The 17,818-nt window shown below is 40.3% G+C and overlaps 1 protein-coding gene across 3 annotated transcripts; it reads right to left on the reverse strand.

The window, feature by feature from the left end:
• Positions 1 to 6,421: 6,421 nt before the first annotated feature.
• LOC128739947 (tetratricopeptide repeat protein 17) lies at positions 6,422 to 17,211 on the reverse strand. Of its 3 annotated transcripts, none has more exons than XM_053835466.1 (5): positions 17,072 to 17,211; positions 16,870 to 17,016; positions 15,879 to 16,786; positions 6,893 to 6,983; positions 6,422 to 6,828 (listed from the first exon to the last, which is right to left on the reverse strand). In XM_053835466.1, exons 2-5 carry the CDS (start codon positions 16,987 to 16,989, stop codon positions 6,559 to 6,561), a joined length of 1,389 nt encoding a protein of 462 aa, XP_053691441.1. In that variant the 5' UTR covers positions 16,990 to 17,016; positions 17,072 to 17,211; the 3' UTR covers positions 6,422 to 6,558. The 3 variants fall into 3 exon arrangements, with proteins under 3 accessions (XP_053691441.1, XP_053691435.1, XP_053691426.1); XM_053835460.1 differs by having other exon boundaries at positions 17,088 to 17,203; XM_053835451.1 differs by having other exon boundaries at positions 16,870 to 17,211.
• Positions 17,212 to 17,818: the final 607 nt, after the last annotated feature.

Raw genomic sequence — 17,818 nt, forward strand, 5'->3', positions numbered from 1 at the left:
GAGACAGAAGCCGTACCTGTCAGTGTTTCAGTAGACGAGATTGATAAAAAGCTTTGAGCTTAAATGTCTTTCTAAGACTTACTTACTTACTTAGGAGGCTTGCCGTCCTAAGACAAAGCCTGTTGAACAAAGTTTCTCCATGTAACTCGGTTGAGGGCTACCGCTCTCCAATTCCTCGGACACCGAGTACTCTCCGCCAGATCTCGCTCCACCTGATCTAACCATCTTGCTCGCTGCGCTCCTGGTCGTCTTATTCCTACCGGATTTGAGGCGAACACCATCTTTGCAGGGTAATTAACCGGTATTCTTGCAACATGCCCTGCCCATCGTATCCGTCCAGCTTTAGCTACCTTCTGGATACTGGGCTCGCCATAGAGCTGTGCAAGTTCATGGTTCATCCTCCGCCTCCATACTCCGTTCTCCTGTACGGCGCCGAAGATCGTTCTTAGCGCTCGTCATTCGAAAACTCCGAGCACTCACAGGTCCTCCTCGAGCATTGTCCATGTTTCATGCCCGTAGAGAACAACCGGTCTGATAAGCGTTTTGTACAGGGTGCACTTTGTACGGGGACTTAGTCTGCTCGACCGCAATTACTTGCGAAGCCCATAGTAAGCAGAACTTCCGCTGATAATACGCCTCCGAATCTCGCGGCTGGTATCATTGCTCGCTGTTACCAGTGAGCCAAGGTAGACAAATTCATCGACTACCTCAAACTCATCGCCGTCGATCAATATACTACTGCCCAAGCGGTGTCGTTCGGCCTCGGTTCCATTGGTCAGCATGTGCTTTGTTTTAGACGTATTTACCTTTAACCCAATCTTTTCTGCTTTGCGCTTTAGTCTGGTGTACTGTAATATCCATGTCATCGGCAAAGCAGACGAATTGACTAGATTTGTTGAATATCGTGCCCCGCGTGTTGATATCCGCTCGGTTCATAACACCTTGTAGCGCTATGTTGAACAGCAGGCATGAAAGACCATCACTTTGACGAAGCCCTCTGTGTGATTCGAATGGACTTGACAATCCACCCGAAATCCGAACACAGCAATGTGTACCATCCATCGTAGATTTAATCAGTTTGATGAGCTTCCAGGGGAAGCTGTTCTCGTCCATGATTTTCCATAGCTCTTTCCGGTCGATGGTATCATATGCGGCTTTGAAGTCAACGAATAAATGATGCGTGGGAACTCTGTATTCATGGCCCTTTTGGAGGATTTGCCGGAGTGTAAATATTTGATCCACCTCTTCCTCGTTTGTAGCACCTCTTCCTCGTTTGTAGCACCGTCAAAATCGCTTTCCCTGCCGCCATGGTTCTCCGCCTGGGCGCCATTCAGGTGTTCGTCGAAGTGCTGCTTCTACCTATCGGTCACCTCACGATCGTCCGTCAGAATACTGTCAGTCTTATTCCGACACATTTCGGCTCGCGGCACAAAGCCTTTGCGGGATCCGTTCAGTTTCTGGTAGAACTTTCGCGTTTCCTGAGAACGATGCAGCCGCTCCAACTCTGCATATTCCTGCTCTTCCAAGTAGCGCTTTTTCTCCCGAAAGATTTGGTTTCGCTGCACCTTCTTCTGTTTGTGTCTTTCCACGTTCTGACGTGAGGCGCTGCGCATGTTGGCCGCCCGCGCACCATTCTTCTCACCCATCACCCTCCTACATTCATCGTCAAACCAATCGTTCCGTTGATTCCGGCCCACATGCCCGATGGAGCTCTCCGCTACACTGCTGATGGCTGTTTTGATAGTGTTCCAACAGTCCTCGATAGGGGCTTTGTCCAGCTCGTCCTCTTCCGGCAGCGCAGCTTCGGGTGAATGCGCGTAGTTTGTGGCGACGTCTGGCTGCTTCAGCCACGCGAGATCTAACCGAGGCTGGCGTCGGTACCGAATGTTATTCACAACGGAGAGTCTTGGGCGCATCTTAACCATCACTAGGTAGTGGTCCAAGTCAACGTTAGCGCTTCGATAGGATCTGACGTCGATAATGTCTAAGAAGTGCCGACTGTCGATCAAAACGCGGTCGATCTGTGATTCTGTCTGATCTTTCTAAGACTTGATCCTTCTTTATCGACAGATTCCGCGGAAGGACAATTACGCTTCTAGCGCAATGGTCCTACTGATTCTATCTAGCAAGTCTATATGGGTCATTCCACGTCAAGTGACCGAGAAAAAGTACAAACTTGTAATCGACCTTCTCGGATTTTCACCAAACTCAGCCAGATTGTTCGTTTTGAGTCAAGAAGCAAAAATCACAAGTGCCACAGGTGCCGATTGGACTTTCCTTCGATTTTTGGGAACCCCCGCTTTTATTAGAAAAAGCATCATTTTCGACAAATTCGCTTATTTTCTTTTGCTTATATCTTCGTAAATATTCAATGTAGAAAAAAACTTTGTTCTACATTTTCATGAGAAATCATCTGAGGAATCCGACAAAAATATTAGTTTCTGCGGCAGTGCTGCCAAATATTTAATTTATTTTTAAATTTAAATTATTTTCGATCTGAAAACAAAATTTGTATTTTTCTCTCAATGAGTACAATTTGATCTCAAAAATTTCACCACCATCGTGTTTCTCAGACTTTTTTACACTAGAATCACTCAATACCACGAGGTGTCCCGTCCCGTTCTCGAGATAAGAGTCGCAGGGATGGCTTTCACTAGGGCTAGGATGGAAAACGCAGTGAGATCCTTTCAACCTTATAAATCGGCAGGTGCAGATGGGATTTTCCCAGCGCAAATTCAAAATGGAGAATCAGCGCTAATTCCATCTCTAATCGAGATTTTTAAGGCAAGTCTGATACTAAATCATATTCCGTCTACATGGAGATTGGTATTGTTAAAAATTATGGAAAAGGTATTATATGAATACATTAAGTCTGAATACATGATTAGATATCCATTATCGAAACACCAGTTTGCTTACCAAGTTGGGAAATCTACAATCACCCGCTCGTGACAAAAATTGAAAAGTCTCTTTCATCAAAAGAAACAGCATTAGGCGCGTTTCTCGACATCGAAGGGGCCTTTGATAATGCTTCTTATTTATCAATGGCAAATGCGATGAAGAAAAGACAGTTTGATAACTGTATAGTCGAGTGGATCCACAGTATGCTCACACATAGGCAAATCACCTCGGAGCTAGGAGGGCTGTCAACAACGGTGACTGCAACCAAAGGTTGCCCACAAGGAGGGGTTCTTTCACCCCTGCTTTGAGTTCTTTCCCCTTCTTCTTCTGAGAAGCTTAGAGGTAAAAGGTTTCGAAGGTGTGGGTTTTGCTGATGATTTAGTCATCATGGTTCGTGGAAAATTCGACGACGTGATATCGTATAGAATGCAAAGGGCCTTAAACCTCACACTATCTTGGTGTAGTAAAAAAGGCCTGGGCATTAATCCTTCAAAACCAACAATTATTCCTTTCACTAGGAAGAGGAATCTGAAGTGACAGTCTCTGCACCTTGGGGAAGAAGAAATTAAATGGAGCGTCTCAGTTAAATATCAGGGAGGAATTCTAGATGCTAAATTATCCTGGAACGCACACTTAGATTCAATAATCAGCAAGGCAAACACTGCCCTATGGGTATGTTTGAACAAACTTCGATTTGCATGCATGGCCATAACCGGAGCAATGAAAAGCGCACCTTCAAAGGCTCTAGAAGCTATGCTCCACCTGCTACCTCTGAATCAACGCGTTCAGTTAGAGGCTAAGAAAAGCGCCCTAACACTTAAACGATGGAAAACAATACTCGACGGGGATAAAATCGGACACTTGAATATCCTGAAACTTCTACCTGTTGGCCCAGTTGCGGAAATGATTGGAAGGAAGCTAGAACCAACTACGACATCCCATACACGGTAAACGAACCATCACGTTCGGTCTGGGATGAGGGGGGACCTAGCGTCCGCAGTGGTTCAATCAAGTTCTATACCGACGGGTCAAAGGTGGGAGCCAAAACGGGTGCTGGAGTGTACGGCCCCAGAACTAGAATATCTATAGCAATTGGAGATTGGCCAACAGTTTTCCAGGCTGAGATAGCTGCTATAATAGAATGTGCAAATGTCTGTCTCAAAAGGAAATACAGACATGCTAATATCTGCATTTTCTCTGACAGCCAAGCGCTTTTTTACTAAAAGCGCTTAAAGCTTTTAAGTGTTTCTAAAAACTTGTCTGGGATTGCATTTGTCTCTTACGGCAACTGAGCCAGGTAAACTCAGTAAACCTGTACTGAGTCCCTGGTCATTGCGGAATAGATGGAAATGCACTCGCAAACGAACTAGCCAGATGTGGTTCTAACTCTCCATTCACAGGTCCAGATCCATTCTGCTGTATCTCGGACTGTGTGATGAAGAGTGGGCTGAAACAATGGGAGAGTCCAATGGTTATGGCCAATTGGATGACCGCACAGTCGGTCAAACAATCAAAGAAATTTATAATGCCTAGTACTAAGGTTACTCAGAAGCTACTGAGTCTCAACAAGAGAGATCTTAGCACGTTTACCGGTCTGGTGACAGGACATTGCCCGAGTAAATATCATCTTCGGAATCTCGGTTTCGTGCAAGATGATATTTGTCGCCTGTGTAATACCGAGAGCGAAGCCTCGGAACACTTACTCTGCAATTGTGGAGCACTAATAGGACGCAGTATCTCTAAAAGGCCCTACTAGAGCCTAGGGAGATCTGGGGTAACATTGCGATTCTCGTTTCGAGTGATTTTGGTTCGTTTCGCCCAGTTGTTTAACATGGTCGAAACGAACCAAAATCACTCGAAACGAGAATCGCAATGTTACATTAACATTAAAATGACACAGTCTAGTATAATGTTGTGTAATTGTAAACAGAGCAAAAGTAGTGTCTTTCTGGCTCTTGAACCGTCATGTTGCTTATGTTGTTCAACTGAAAAAAAATCGGTAAATAGAAAAAAATCATAAAATAAGCGCTAAATGAAATGAAAATAGTCACCATTTCTCTTTTCTACTTTATGATATAGGGGGAAGTCCCCCACTTCTGGACACCTAAGGATTTTGACATATATAAAATCAACACTTAGCATTACTTCAATTTATATTAACTGGAAGAATAATTTAGAAGACTATTTTCCAATAAAAATAGGTTACACGTACTTGCATCACTAATAAACCATTTTAGAAGCCAAATGAGAAATCGATAAAAATGATTACTTAGAAATTGTGTCTCCCAGTACCGGACACTTAATAGAAATCAGAAAATAAACCAATTCAGGGCTTATAGTTCTGAAAAATACATGTCAAAATGTTTAAAAACTCTTATTGTTTCCATACTTGTGGACTAAAGATGTTTGAAAAATTGCTTTGCGTAAAAGTCAATGGTTTTTACGCACTACAGTGAAGCCCTTCTGTTTTCTTCGAAAAATTGATCATCAACTGGGTTTCATTCACATATGTTAATTTTTTGTCCTTTTTATTGATTTTATCATATTAGCCACTAAGGTGCACCATATGATCTATGAAAGTCAGAAGTGTACGGTATTGGGCGCCGTCCGGCGCTGAGGGACTTCCTCCTACTCTTTTATGTTATTTTCTAGTAAAAACTGGCTAAAATAGTAACTTTAACTAAAATGCCCATATTGCCCCAATGCCCCGTATGGTTTTCGATCGTAGCAAAACGTAGCACCTTTTAAACATTTAAATTTGATGGCTGTTCATAGTCAAGTAATATTCTAATATTGTTAATTTATCAAAGACATGTCAAATCGCAAGTTTATGGCAACTATTACTATTTCGATTACGCGCTACATGTTTTCCCAATAAACATTTTCGTTGAATAACAGCTTATCAAGCGCTTGTTTCCCGGTAATAGGCTATACAACGGTCGAAAAAGCTACTATTCAACAATAATTTTTGTTGGATTATGACGCGTTTTGCTAAGGCGGCCCATATTGCCCCTACCCCTATGCATTGCCAGCTCAAAATTGGAGGAAGAGCCGATAAAATTGGAGCGAAACAAAGTTAATACTACAATGATATGCAATGTTTCCTAGAATAGAGAAGATTCGGAAAACCTAAATCCCCAAAAGCCAAAACTGAATTTAAATAACATAGTTACATAATCCAATGCTAAACATCCCAGCATGTACCAATAGGCCAATAAAGGGAATCCCGCCAAGCACTTTCCATTCGCTGTTCCTAGCGCCGGCTGGCTTCCAACCTCAACCCATACCCATAAAGCGGTTACGCGAAGAATTCCAAATCAGTCCCACAAACGGAGTCACGAGACACTAAGCAGCAGCTCGTTGAGTAACTTCGATGCATTTAAGCGGCGTAGGGTTTCCGAAAGCAACAAGAGAAGAATCACCACAAGTTGCCGTGCACGAAACCCCTCAAGGACAGCGCAGGTGCCAGCAGGGACTAATCTCATTAGGAACGACTCGCAATCGATTGATTGTGCTTTACACCGTCAGATTCTGTTATATTTTCATGTTTTGTACGAACCATTGCAGTTAGATTCATTTTTAAAAGAATAACGAAACAATAGTTTAACTATCCTATAAACAAAGTAATGTTTAATAAAGACTGACTCGCTTAATCAATTAAAAGTGTTCGACGAAAATCTTCTTGTAAATACCAAGCGAGTTGATTTTGTACGTATTGATGAGTTCCTTCTTTAGGTCTACGTAGTTGTTCAGTATTTCAACGGCGAAATCCTCCATCAACATTTGCACATCGGAAATAAAGTCACAACTGAGAATCGGTTCACTCTTCTCCTTCGTCATCCGTGTTGTGCAAATCTGGCTTCGCTGGATCAGAAAATCGACCTGCTTGCTGTACGCCTCGTCAAATACGCGCGTCTTGAGGGGGGCCTGTGAGAAATCGAACGTCCGGTTTAGTATCGGTTTTTATTTTAACTAAAGGGAAAACGATTACCTGCTCTCGGTCTAGCTTTTCGTGGTACTCGTCAAACTCCTTCTGGAGAGAGCCGTATCGCTCTAGACCTGGGATTATATCCTGCAACAATCTGTAAACGGTATGAATTGTTAGATTTCAAACAGATTTGTTTTCTCTGTAGGGGCTTTTTGCTTGGTATTTTCGAGTATTGGTATTTATTATACATATTTTCATATTTGTGAGGCCGTTTCTTAAACATATTTTTTTCTTGATGCCCAATCCAATTATAATTCATTTTTTTCGATTTTTCGCTGGGCTGACTTTCCTCAGCACTAGTTATAAGCTTCTTCATAGTGCTTTGCTTTACAATTTTTACCACTTTGGCAAATCTTTTTTGACCGTTTTTATCACTGTCCGTGGTTTTTTATATAATTCCTAAGCTTTTTTGTATTCAAAGACCATAAATAGATTTATTCTTGACGTATTCGCTTTATACAAGCTTAGATCATAAAATTATTCCGATCTTAGGATTGCGCGACTCTCAAACTATCATGTTTGTACATGATGCCTCACATAACCGAACTTTCCGTAGTAATATTATATTTACGACAAGGCGAAACTATCCCTATACTAGACATTCGAATGAGTTATTAAGAAGCAGAGTATCTACCAACTTGGGTCTACAACGTATTACTAATTATGGTCCATCAAAGTACAATTTGCTTCCAAATGAAATGAAATCAATAAGAAATAATCCTTATTAAAAACAAGCTAAAACAGTATATAATAAGGAAGGTAAATGAGTATATTATTTAACGTGTCATCCATTTATACATGTAGATTTTTTTCCGGCTTCTGCTAGTTTTTTCCCCTGCATCTCGATTATATAGTAGTTGAAGTAACTTATCTATGCCACAAACGACTTCACTATAAAGCTATATGTTTTTTTCTCGTTTTACTGTTTTACGTGAATCCCTTCGAAGGAACTAAGTTCCATTGGGATCTCATTTTGTTTTTTGTTTAGGTATTGGGTGCTTTGCCCAAAGTTAAACGCGGTCTAAAGGAAACACCGCGCTTGAAGCAAACACCGCGCTAGAACTGTTGCCAGAATGCTGTAAACAGGCATGTTGTTCACCTAACTGGGTCGTCAAAAGTAACTTAAACTTTATGATTTCTGTGTGATTTCTTCCAATAATATCAAAATCGACCCAGCAACTATGAAAGAGCATTTCATTTTTGAGTTTCGCGGTGGATAATTTTCAATGAAACTCACAATAAATACTCCCCGTTGTTGTTTTCTTATATTTTATTTTTTTGCATGTGTCCACTACCAGGGGGTTCTCATTATGAGCTCTTTGGCGTGGGGGTCAGAGGAGGGTATTAAAAAAATAGAGTAACTCGATTAAGAGAATGGCCAATGAGTACTTGTCATCGCTAAACCACACTTTGATTACAATTTTGCACTCAATCTTCTATAGCGGTCAAACAGGTGATAGCGAAATCTAACAAATTCGTAGGGACAGATTTGCTGGAAATGAAACCACGCTGGTCAGATGAAATATAAGACTTCATGGCTTGTAGAATGCGCTCGCTGACGATGGTCTCGAACAACTTCAACGCGGTTAAGAGGGTGGTTATCCCACGGTAGTTATTCACGTCATAACGATCACCAATTTGTTTACGAGAAACCTGTATGACAGGTCGTAGGAAATTTTCCTCTTTCGAATGACCGGTTGCAAATTAAGGGGAATAGTTCAGCAACTGCATTAGCACAGCGACGGAAGACACCAGCAGGAATGTCATCCGATTCAGGAGCATAAGATCTAGTTATTTTCTTTGACGCTACAACTAGAATTGCGAGCAAGATTTTGAAGGTATCCATGTCTACCAAATCCAACGGAACATTTGACGTACTGAGCTCAGTAACTTCATTACACGATTGTTCGGATTGAAAAACAGAAGCAAAATGCATAGCAAAGAAATCGCACACTTATGCTTCACTTCTTCATTCTTTCTTCTCTGTTATATTTATTTATTTGCTGATTTCAATTTTTCATCTGACCTAAAAAAGGTCTCAATGAAATTTGGGGATTATAAATCACATCTGTCGGGATTCACTGAGTTTTTAGTTTAGCTTAGTTTATTTTTATTATCTGGTAGTGTAAGGTAATCCTTTTAAAATACTACCTCTGTAAGTTATGAGCGTTATATACACAATTCACATATGTCGAATTTGTTTATTCAATCCGGGTTGAAACTGGATGAATTTTATCTGTCAGATAGGAGCAAATGAGCACAAAAAGTTCATCTAGTTCCAATCCGGATTGAATAAACAAATTCGACAATAAATATTAAAACTATCACTTGGGGTCAGTCCCGGTGTATTGGTTAGCATTCACGCCTCTCACGCTGAGGACCCGGGTTCAAATCCCAACCCCGCAGAAGTCACGAATGACCTAAAGGTGTTAAAGTGACTATAATCTAGAACAAAAAAAAACTATCACTCATTTAACTACAATTATTATCAATTTTATCTAGAGTTCCAAAATTCGAGGCAGCCCCTCTAGAAATTTGCTTCCGAAGTCAAACGCTTATGCTTGTTGTTGACATCATATTCCAATTTACCCTGCCGTGGTGGAATGATAAAGTTCTGCAAACGACAATTTTGAAACGGAGTCAATCTTTGGAAAAGCGCTGGAGGCGTCTGCGTTTTGGCAAGTTTCTATAAGAAGACACAGGCCCTGTATGCGTATAAGTTATTCAACGGACATCCTATTAGGTTATTTTCTTTTAGCATTTACCAAATTTACCATTTTACCAGGATTTCGGATCCCGGCGCAAGACGAACTGTACTTTAAGAACGTATGAATGCTATAGCATTTATCCTTCTTTAGCGGTCGAGAGAGGATGATTAAGACCTATAGGCAGCAGGAAATTCTCGGTAGTATGGACGACAGCACGGCTACTCTCAGAAACAAAAATTAAATCTAGAAAACAACGAAGGAAGTCCATACCATCGATGCATGCAGTACTAGCAAGAGATAAATGTGACGAATCATCAATACGAATCCCTTTTTCGTCATTCCACCGTACAAGGCGGGCCTGATTGTAACAAGGGTGTGAAACGAACGTCAAATGCATATGATTGCAGTGTAACCGTTTTTTCTGACGTTTCGGTCCGAGTGACGGCTAACGCTTTATTCAATGGAAATTCTAATTGCCAGCGAACTAGTTGAAGGATGCTCTCTTTACTCCTACATGAGAAAGAGATAGCATGGTTACATACCCTTGGATTGTAATCGCCACACACAAGGACAATGTCACCTCGAGAAGCGCTGTCGCAAAGTTCATGGTCGTTGCTTATGGGCTGCTTTATAAAATCAACTGACCGACTTTTGTCGGGTAGAATGTAGATATTACCTTCAATTCGAGCATAATTGCGACGTAGTTACAGTCGAAAGATGCTAGAAAGATGTCATCAAGTTTAGTCCTCAGTCTTCTCACATTCCAGACGGCGATGATTCTCGCCGTCAAGATTAACCCATTATGACCTGGGTATATCTAAATTTGGACCAAATAAAGTGGAACTGTGTAATCCATCATATTATGGCTCGAATTTGGGAAACTCGAAATCGCCATTTGTATTGGTTTCAAGGTAAAAATATCGCAGGTTTCATAGGCTCAGTTTCAAACAAACAAACTACAAAGTTGTTTACATATTTACATACACCTTCCAGCATTGGACAAAAGGTAGGAATCAACACGACTACTTGTTAAGCGTAGCTACCAATACCCACCCTCCTCCTCACCTTTCCGCTCCTTCACCAAACAATTTTTATTTCTTTCCCCTACCGTTCCTTCATCAATTGTAGAACCACCGTTTCAAAAAAATATTAATGTACTAACAGCTTGTTTTTTTGTTTTTACTTACTATTATATTATTAATTTGTACATTAATTTAATCATTTGTATCTATTTCCTTCATTATGTTTTCCTTGACCTGATAAAAAGTTGTAAACTAAAAGGTTACCGTGATAAATAAACAGACAAATTACAAATTATGCAGCAGGCAATATAGACGCATCCCAAGGAGGTCAAATCTGAGGAAGACATGAAGAAAAAGTGGGTTTCCGAACAGAAGAAGCTGCAGCCAGATGTTGGAAAAATTTTTTTGGAGTTGAGTTAAGCGTAAAGTGCGAGCATACGGTTATGGTATTGAATTTAAAAGAAATAAATATGCCCAAAGCTTACTAATGGATTATATTTTCTTGTCTGAAAGTTTGAAAAGGATCGGTCAATTAGGTAATTTTCTACAGCGTTTCTTTTGTGATGCAATTTGATGTGGAGGGTGTCTTACAAGCTGGAGGGACTACTTGGAGAGATCATACCCACCATACCTACCGAAAATTAGGAGACTATGGTGGGCCGGCCACGTCGCAAGGATGCCGGACTCTGCAGTGAAATCCGTTCTTTTCAAGAATCCCATTTGCACCATGAATAGAAGGGCCTTATGTGCTAGATGGCTCGACCATGGTAAAGCCGGCTTGCGTGTGTCGAGACGTTCAGCAAATTAGCGACGAGTAGACGAGTACAGTGGGGAGAAATTCTTGATACGGCAAGAGTTAGCCGGTTCTTTGTTACTAAAGAATACTAAAAATAACTTTTGATTAGTTATGTTTATGAGTGGCGTCGAAGACGAGGTGCGGGCAGTCGGTTATGAAGAGAAGAATAAAGCAATGAAGTAGAAGCCCAACCGCTTGATGAAAATCTGACTTAAAATGAATTTTTGGTGACCATTTTTGTATGTCTTACTTTTTTTATATTCATCTTTACATATTCGCAGTAATATGAACCACTGCCTGAGTTCACTTCTTTAAGACTTAACAATGTCCAGAAATTTAAAACGGAAAAACGACAAATTACCATGAAAAGAATTTTGCAAATTTACTTTAGATATAATTTAATGTCGATAAATGAGACACAGCTCAAACAAAACAAAATGTTACTAATTTACGAGAGTTGTAGGAGTAAGCGCATTAATTTTCTGGAACTTGGCACTTAACTTTGGAATATTATGAGATTACAACATTGAATTGTACAATCAATTAATTATCGAAATTTCTGTTTCTGTTTCTGTTTGCAGCACAAGGTGGGGCAGTTAGAGCCAAGTCTGTCCAGGGCTGAGATAAGGTGGTTGTGATAATGTTAAAAGAATCCGTGCGGATTACGCTAGCTCCATAATGTATTGGTGATTATGGATTAATGGGCGGAAGAAGAGTGACAGAACTTGGCTTGATATAATTGTGTGCTTGGTCAATATAGCATAAGATGGCTTGTACTTATCTTGTTTTCTCCTTCCTTTATTTGTTTCCTCATCTTGTTCGTAGTCAATCTTGATTAAACCTGAAGCAGGCTCCACGCCGGCCGTCCTCTCCATCGTTGTCACCAGTGTGGTCATCTGTGGCTGGTCTCTTGCCTCCCCTCACAGCAACATTATTGTTGCCGTGAGAAGAAGCGATAGAGATCAGGCAGAAAAGAAAAGAAAAGAAAAGAAAAGAGGAATTTTTTAGTCAACATGTTGATTGCAATTTTCAAGTTAGTAATATCACGAGAATTCTATGTCTGTCCATCACCTATGCTACTACCGACTAACTACTCGCTAGGCTGGACGCTACTCATCTCCCAAATACCCATGTCATCACGATTGACCCAGCGCTGTTCCACAACCTATGCTCATTAAAAACCACAGCCGCCTCTTTATCTCCCATCTTTGCAGTATTGTAGCTGATGGCGTAAATTTTCGAATATTTTGTGCGGAATATTATTCAAGAGCAATATTATCGCTCAGAACTATCGAAAAACTACTTGAACTTCCGAAAAATAGAGCAGATGCGATGTAATGGGGACTGGTACTCGCTCGTATTATTCCCGGTGGCATTAATTGCATATTTGTAGCGGTAGTCAACCGATTTGTCGGTATGCTCTTCAGACCGTGGTCAATTGAAATGATTCTGTAACTAAGAAGGGATGAGGTGGATCAAAAAGAACTTCGCTTGGAGATATGTATATATGCCGTGTTAGGTCTTAAGTGCAAGCTGTCACTAAAGCAAGACTTAATAAGATGTTAACGACGTTGATAATTCTGTGAGGATGGTATTGAATCGAAAAATAAATCCTCATACCACGGCCATATATTATGTACTATGACCCCATTTTAGGAAGTGGAAATGATTGAGGACAGCCCTTCGCTATCACTTGAATCAACCAGAGAATCGAATACCTGTTTTTACTTGAAGAAGTTTTAACTCTAAAAAGATTTAGTTAGAAATGGAATTTCAGTTGAAGTCTGCCAGCATTGGGCAATGGACAGAACAAGATATATATCGAGGCTATAAATCTTTTCGAGTGATCCACTAAGTCCGACCGCGACGACAGCCGCAAGAATGGAGAGGAGCAGGCCGCCGGTGAGTTGCCACCGTTCGACTTGATGGACTCTCCGACAGAGGCTCATCAGCATTAGGAAGGCCCTTGGGAGACAAACAGCGTCATACATGATCATTTTATGTTGTTAGTTGAATACCGTTAACGCGGTTAGTCACAAGACATGCAAATCATTCTAATAAAGGAGGGAAATAAGAAAAAAAAAAAAAAAAAAAAAAATTATAATTACATCCAAAACAATACAATAGAGGTGACAGTAACAGCAACGATAGCAATATTAGTAATAATAGTAATAGCATAGGAAACTGATACAGGAAACACAGCTACTGACTATAACTTCCTGCCCATTAATAATTGTAATTTGGCAGCATAGGTATAAGAATTTCCGACTCATCATAGAACACTCAAACATATATTCATTCGTACCTATACACCCATGCACACTCATACATGCATACACATGTATACATGTACGTGTGTGTATATTTTTCAGTGCTGTGCTGTCCATAATCGCATAACAGCCACAAATTCTATGGCAATCTCATAGAAAATGTCTCGATTACGCAAATAAAGACATCACATCATTTTTGAACACTCGTTCGTTCTAACTAGCGATACATTTTAATTTTCATGAGTAAGTCAAAATCTCATGAATGGTGGGTAGGATTTGGTTTCAGTTTTCTAGAGAAATTTCTGTGCATACCAGCAATTCATCTAGGGAACCGAGTAAGCCCTCCCGGTGCTTCGGCCCAAACGGATTGAATTTAAAATCAAATCCGTTCGATTTCGCTCCATTCCGCTTTACGAGACACATGCTACACATAAAGCTAAATTATGCAATACTACATACTACACATATATCCAACTTAAACTATAAACATTCTACATGCGGAACTAAGAATTTTTAGGTCGTTTGGCCGAAGTACGCGTCAAACCACCTACCCATGGGAGGGACAATCAATTAATTATCGAAATTGAACAATTTTAACATGCAGACAGAATGTCTATATTATTTCGCTTGTAAGCCTACATAATTTCAAGAAAATAAGCTTTTTGTTTGTAGTACGAAATAGATTACCATAGAATCGCAGAACAGAAGTGGAAGTCTGAAAGATTCGGCGATCAAAACTGGTAACAGATTCTTTTTTGTTTTTATTTTTCTTTGGGAAGGTTTTCGCATAGAAGCGAATAACAGCAATATAAGCAGAATGCTCGCTGCCAATCGTATAGCTGCTTTCACATGCTTTCGTGTGTATTCGTATGCGTTCGTGTGTTTTCGCGGAAAAAAGTGACTCGCTACCGCCAGGTTCGCTAGTATCTGTAGAAAGCAGCATGCACGTGTTTGGATTTCTACTTCCACTTCTGTTCTGTGATAGAATGCTTGCGCTTATGCTTGCCACAAATATTTTACATACATGTTATATTGACCACTCCGCTTATGCTTCTTCCGCTGTAATTAGATTATATTTAAGTGTGCAGAACGAAAGCTCGGCAATAAGATTTTTTAAAGCTGTTGTATGTCCTCATTGAGGACTATCTGCTTCACTACTAGGGAGCACTATTTTCTAACATGTTTCAAGGAATCTGCTAATGATCACTGTTCTCTGTCTACCGTGTCTATTGGACATTTCGATACTCATCGTCGAATTATCGGTCACCTAGTTTCAGCATTCCCATTTTTTCAACGCTCTGTAAAACTGAGTCTACGACTGAGACCCGTACTGAAGCTATCATAACGCCTGCTGTCATGCTATAAATGCTGAAAACATCATAACAAGATTTGGGACAGTAAATACTTTGTAAGCTGAGTTGACCGACCATCGTTAAGTCATCATAATTTAAGCAGTGGGGCCAATCGCCCTTTTCACAAATGGGACAAATTATTCCTTGTATTCATTCTTCCATTTAGTACCGTTAATATTTCATCTTAATACAACCGCAAAAATTTGACTGTCAAAAATTTTATTTGGATAAAAATAAGAGATACCCTGTTTGCGCTTAAACACATGTTCAGTTTAAACATTATGAAAAAGGTGAGTAATAATTTTTTATATTTGTTTGCAATTCCCGATTATGATATCTTGAACAAACCCCCACGATGGAAATAAAGTAATTGTTCTGGCTTGATGCCCTTCAATTAAAAGAGCACCATCTTGTCGATACGCTTCTCGATCAATGCAATTATTCTTAACCCTCTCTGTCCCAAGTGTTTAAGTGGTTTACAGTTTCTGGTCATGTTAAAAAACTATCAATAAGCAATTCGTCAAGTACAACTACACAACTTGTTAAACAATGTTCTGAATATCCATTTTTAAGGCATTTATGCCTTATAAATTTATTCAATTGATTTTAGTATCGAAAGTCATGGATCGCCTGTGCTATCATGGGACGGAGAGAGCTAACGATTATCTAGCTTATGAAGGCCAACTATTTTAAACGAAGAAGTTCCGTTCAAGCGCATTTGCATTATCGTGATAAGCGCAAGAGGTGAAACACGAAGAAAGTCTCCCATTTGCAGATTCAAATCTATCGCTAGTGCAAGACCTCTACATAATATCAGACAATGAATCTTTTAAACACTTACCTCTCCATTGTAAGCAGGTTAATTTTGAGATCTTTGAAACAATTGATCGACTTCTTGATGTAGTCGTTGTGCTCGGCATACACCGAGTCTAAGCTTTCCGCCGCCCGGTACGCCTCGAAGGAGCGGTTAAACTCGGACAACAACATGTAGGTATTGCCGAGGGCCATTTGATTTTCCGGCTCGTTCGGTTCGTGATCGACGGCTGCTCGCAAAACTACTAGCGAATCGTTAACATGCTGTGAACGCTGCAAAACCGTTCCCATACTGAGCAGCGGGATGTCCTTGTACTTACGCGGTGCCAGTGCAATCGCTCGCCGGGCACATTCGATAGCTTCTCTTGCGTTACCTTTTTTGCGCCAATAGTAGGAAGCAATCGTGTGGTACTTCCAGGAGTGCGGATTTTTTCGCAAATCGTCAGCTAAGACCTGCGGTGATTTCACGGAGGGAATGTAATATTCCAGGGATTTAAACATGTCCTCCGGAGCCATTTTGAGCTGCGTTCGATTGAAGACTCCGTCTAGATGATCGAAACTACCCAGACTAAAATCTAACTTCATATAATCGCCGCATTTCGGTGAGGGCGATTTTCCTTTAACTGCAACCGCACGGGAACTAATAGCAGCACCGGCCGCAGCCGATCCTCGGTCTGGAATCGTAATCCTGTTGATGTAGTTCATATTGATGATCGTACTGAGAATGTCCGACTCGTCTAGATAGAAGTTTGGTATACATCCGATCTTATTCGTCAAATCATTCGTGTACGCATCCAGATTATTCATCTTGGCGGTAAGATTGGACTTAATCGTCAGAAGTTCGTTTATAATCAGATCTATTTTCTGCTTGTACACATTCTGGTTGAGAAAGGCAATCAAATCGTAAGACCGGCGTAAGTAGAAAGGCGAGGTGAGCTGAAAAACGTTCGAAGCAAAACGTGTTCTAATTATAGCCAGCCGTAGCAATTGGTATTTGGCTTTCGGTTTAGGATATCTACCTGTGGTATAATTTGTCCATCGTTATTCAGCAACCAATGCGTACTAGCTTCAGTGTTATGAAAGCAAATGCTGTGAGCAACCAGAAGCATCAGCAAGTTTAGGAGTAGCCTTGATATCATGATTTCCAGCCAGCCGTCGAAAATGTCCTACAAAGTTTTGATCATTTAGGTAGGGTGTGACAAATTGTCTTCTAAGACGAACACGATAAAAGTATTACACTTTTTAACAAACGTTCGAATCTGATACACTATACTCTCAGTCCTAATTAAATTGCGTTCACTGTGCAATAGTTCTATTTTGAATAAGTCTCAGGCAAGTCTCACTTTCCTTTTTTTTTTTTTTTTTTTTGAACGTAGTTTCCCTCGGCTAAGACCAGAATCGATCCATCTCGCCGTCAGTTTTGATGTTGTCTTCTGTGTACCTTTCTCGGTCTTGTATTTTTGTTTTCCGCCTATTTGTATTTAACCATTGGTGTTATATATTGTGTCGTCTTTATATTGATATTTCTGCTTCCCTTAGAAAGCCCGTGATTTGCTTTAGTTCTTCTGTTTTGTTTTTCTTAAGGATATCAGCCAAAGGTATTTTTTTACTTAATACTTTGTAGTATGATCTCGTTACTATCCATTTAGCGCAGTCGTACAAGATGTGTTCTAAATCCTCGGTTACGTTGCAGACATCACAAGAGTCGTTCGGCTCCCAGCCCCATTTGAATTTTCGATCTTTTGTTGCACAGTGATTAGAACGAATTCTATTCAGTATTATTTTTTCTTCCGTTGTTAATTGGTTTATTGATAATTCCTTGTACCACACTTTTTTATACGGCTCCTTGGCAAAAATGAAATGATTTTTACCTTTGATTTGTGATATTTCCTGATATTCTTTAAGCCAACTATTCCATACGTCCTCTTTGGCCAATCTGATGGTATCTCCTAGTGTTAAGGTTTCAAA

The sequence above is a fragment of the Sabethes cyaneus genome, chromosome 1 (assembly GCF_943734655.1).
Source record: "Sabethes cyaneus chromosome 1, idSabCyanKW18_F2, whole genome shotgun sequence".
NCBI classification, from domain to species: Eukaryota; Metazoa; Arthropoda; class Insecta; order Diptera; family Culicidae; genus Sabethes; species Sabethes cyaneus.

What these genes read in the sequence shown, in the direction of transcription:
- LOC128739947 (XM_053835466.1), bottom strand. Translation starts at nt 16,989, where the DNA reads ATGATATCAAGGCTACTCCTAAACTTGCTGATGCTTCTGGTTGCTCAC. An exon ending in AACCTGCTTACAATGGAGAG is followed by an intron (nt 6,984 to 15,878) that starts GTAAGTGTTTAA and finishes TACCGTTTACAG; the next exon opens with ATTGTTGCAGGATATAATCC. An exon ending in AAAAGCTAGACCGAGAGCAG is followed by an intron (nt 6,829 to 6,892) that starts GTAATCGTTTTC and finishes GATTTCTCACAG; the next exon opens with GCCCCCCTCAAGACGCGCGT.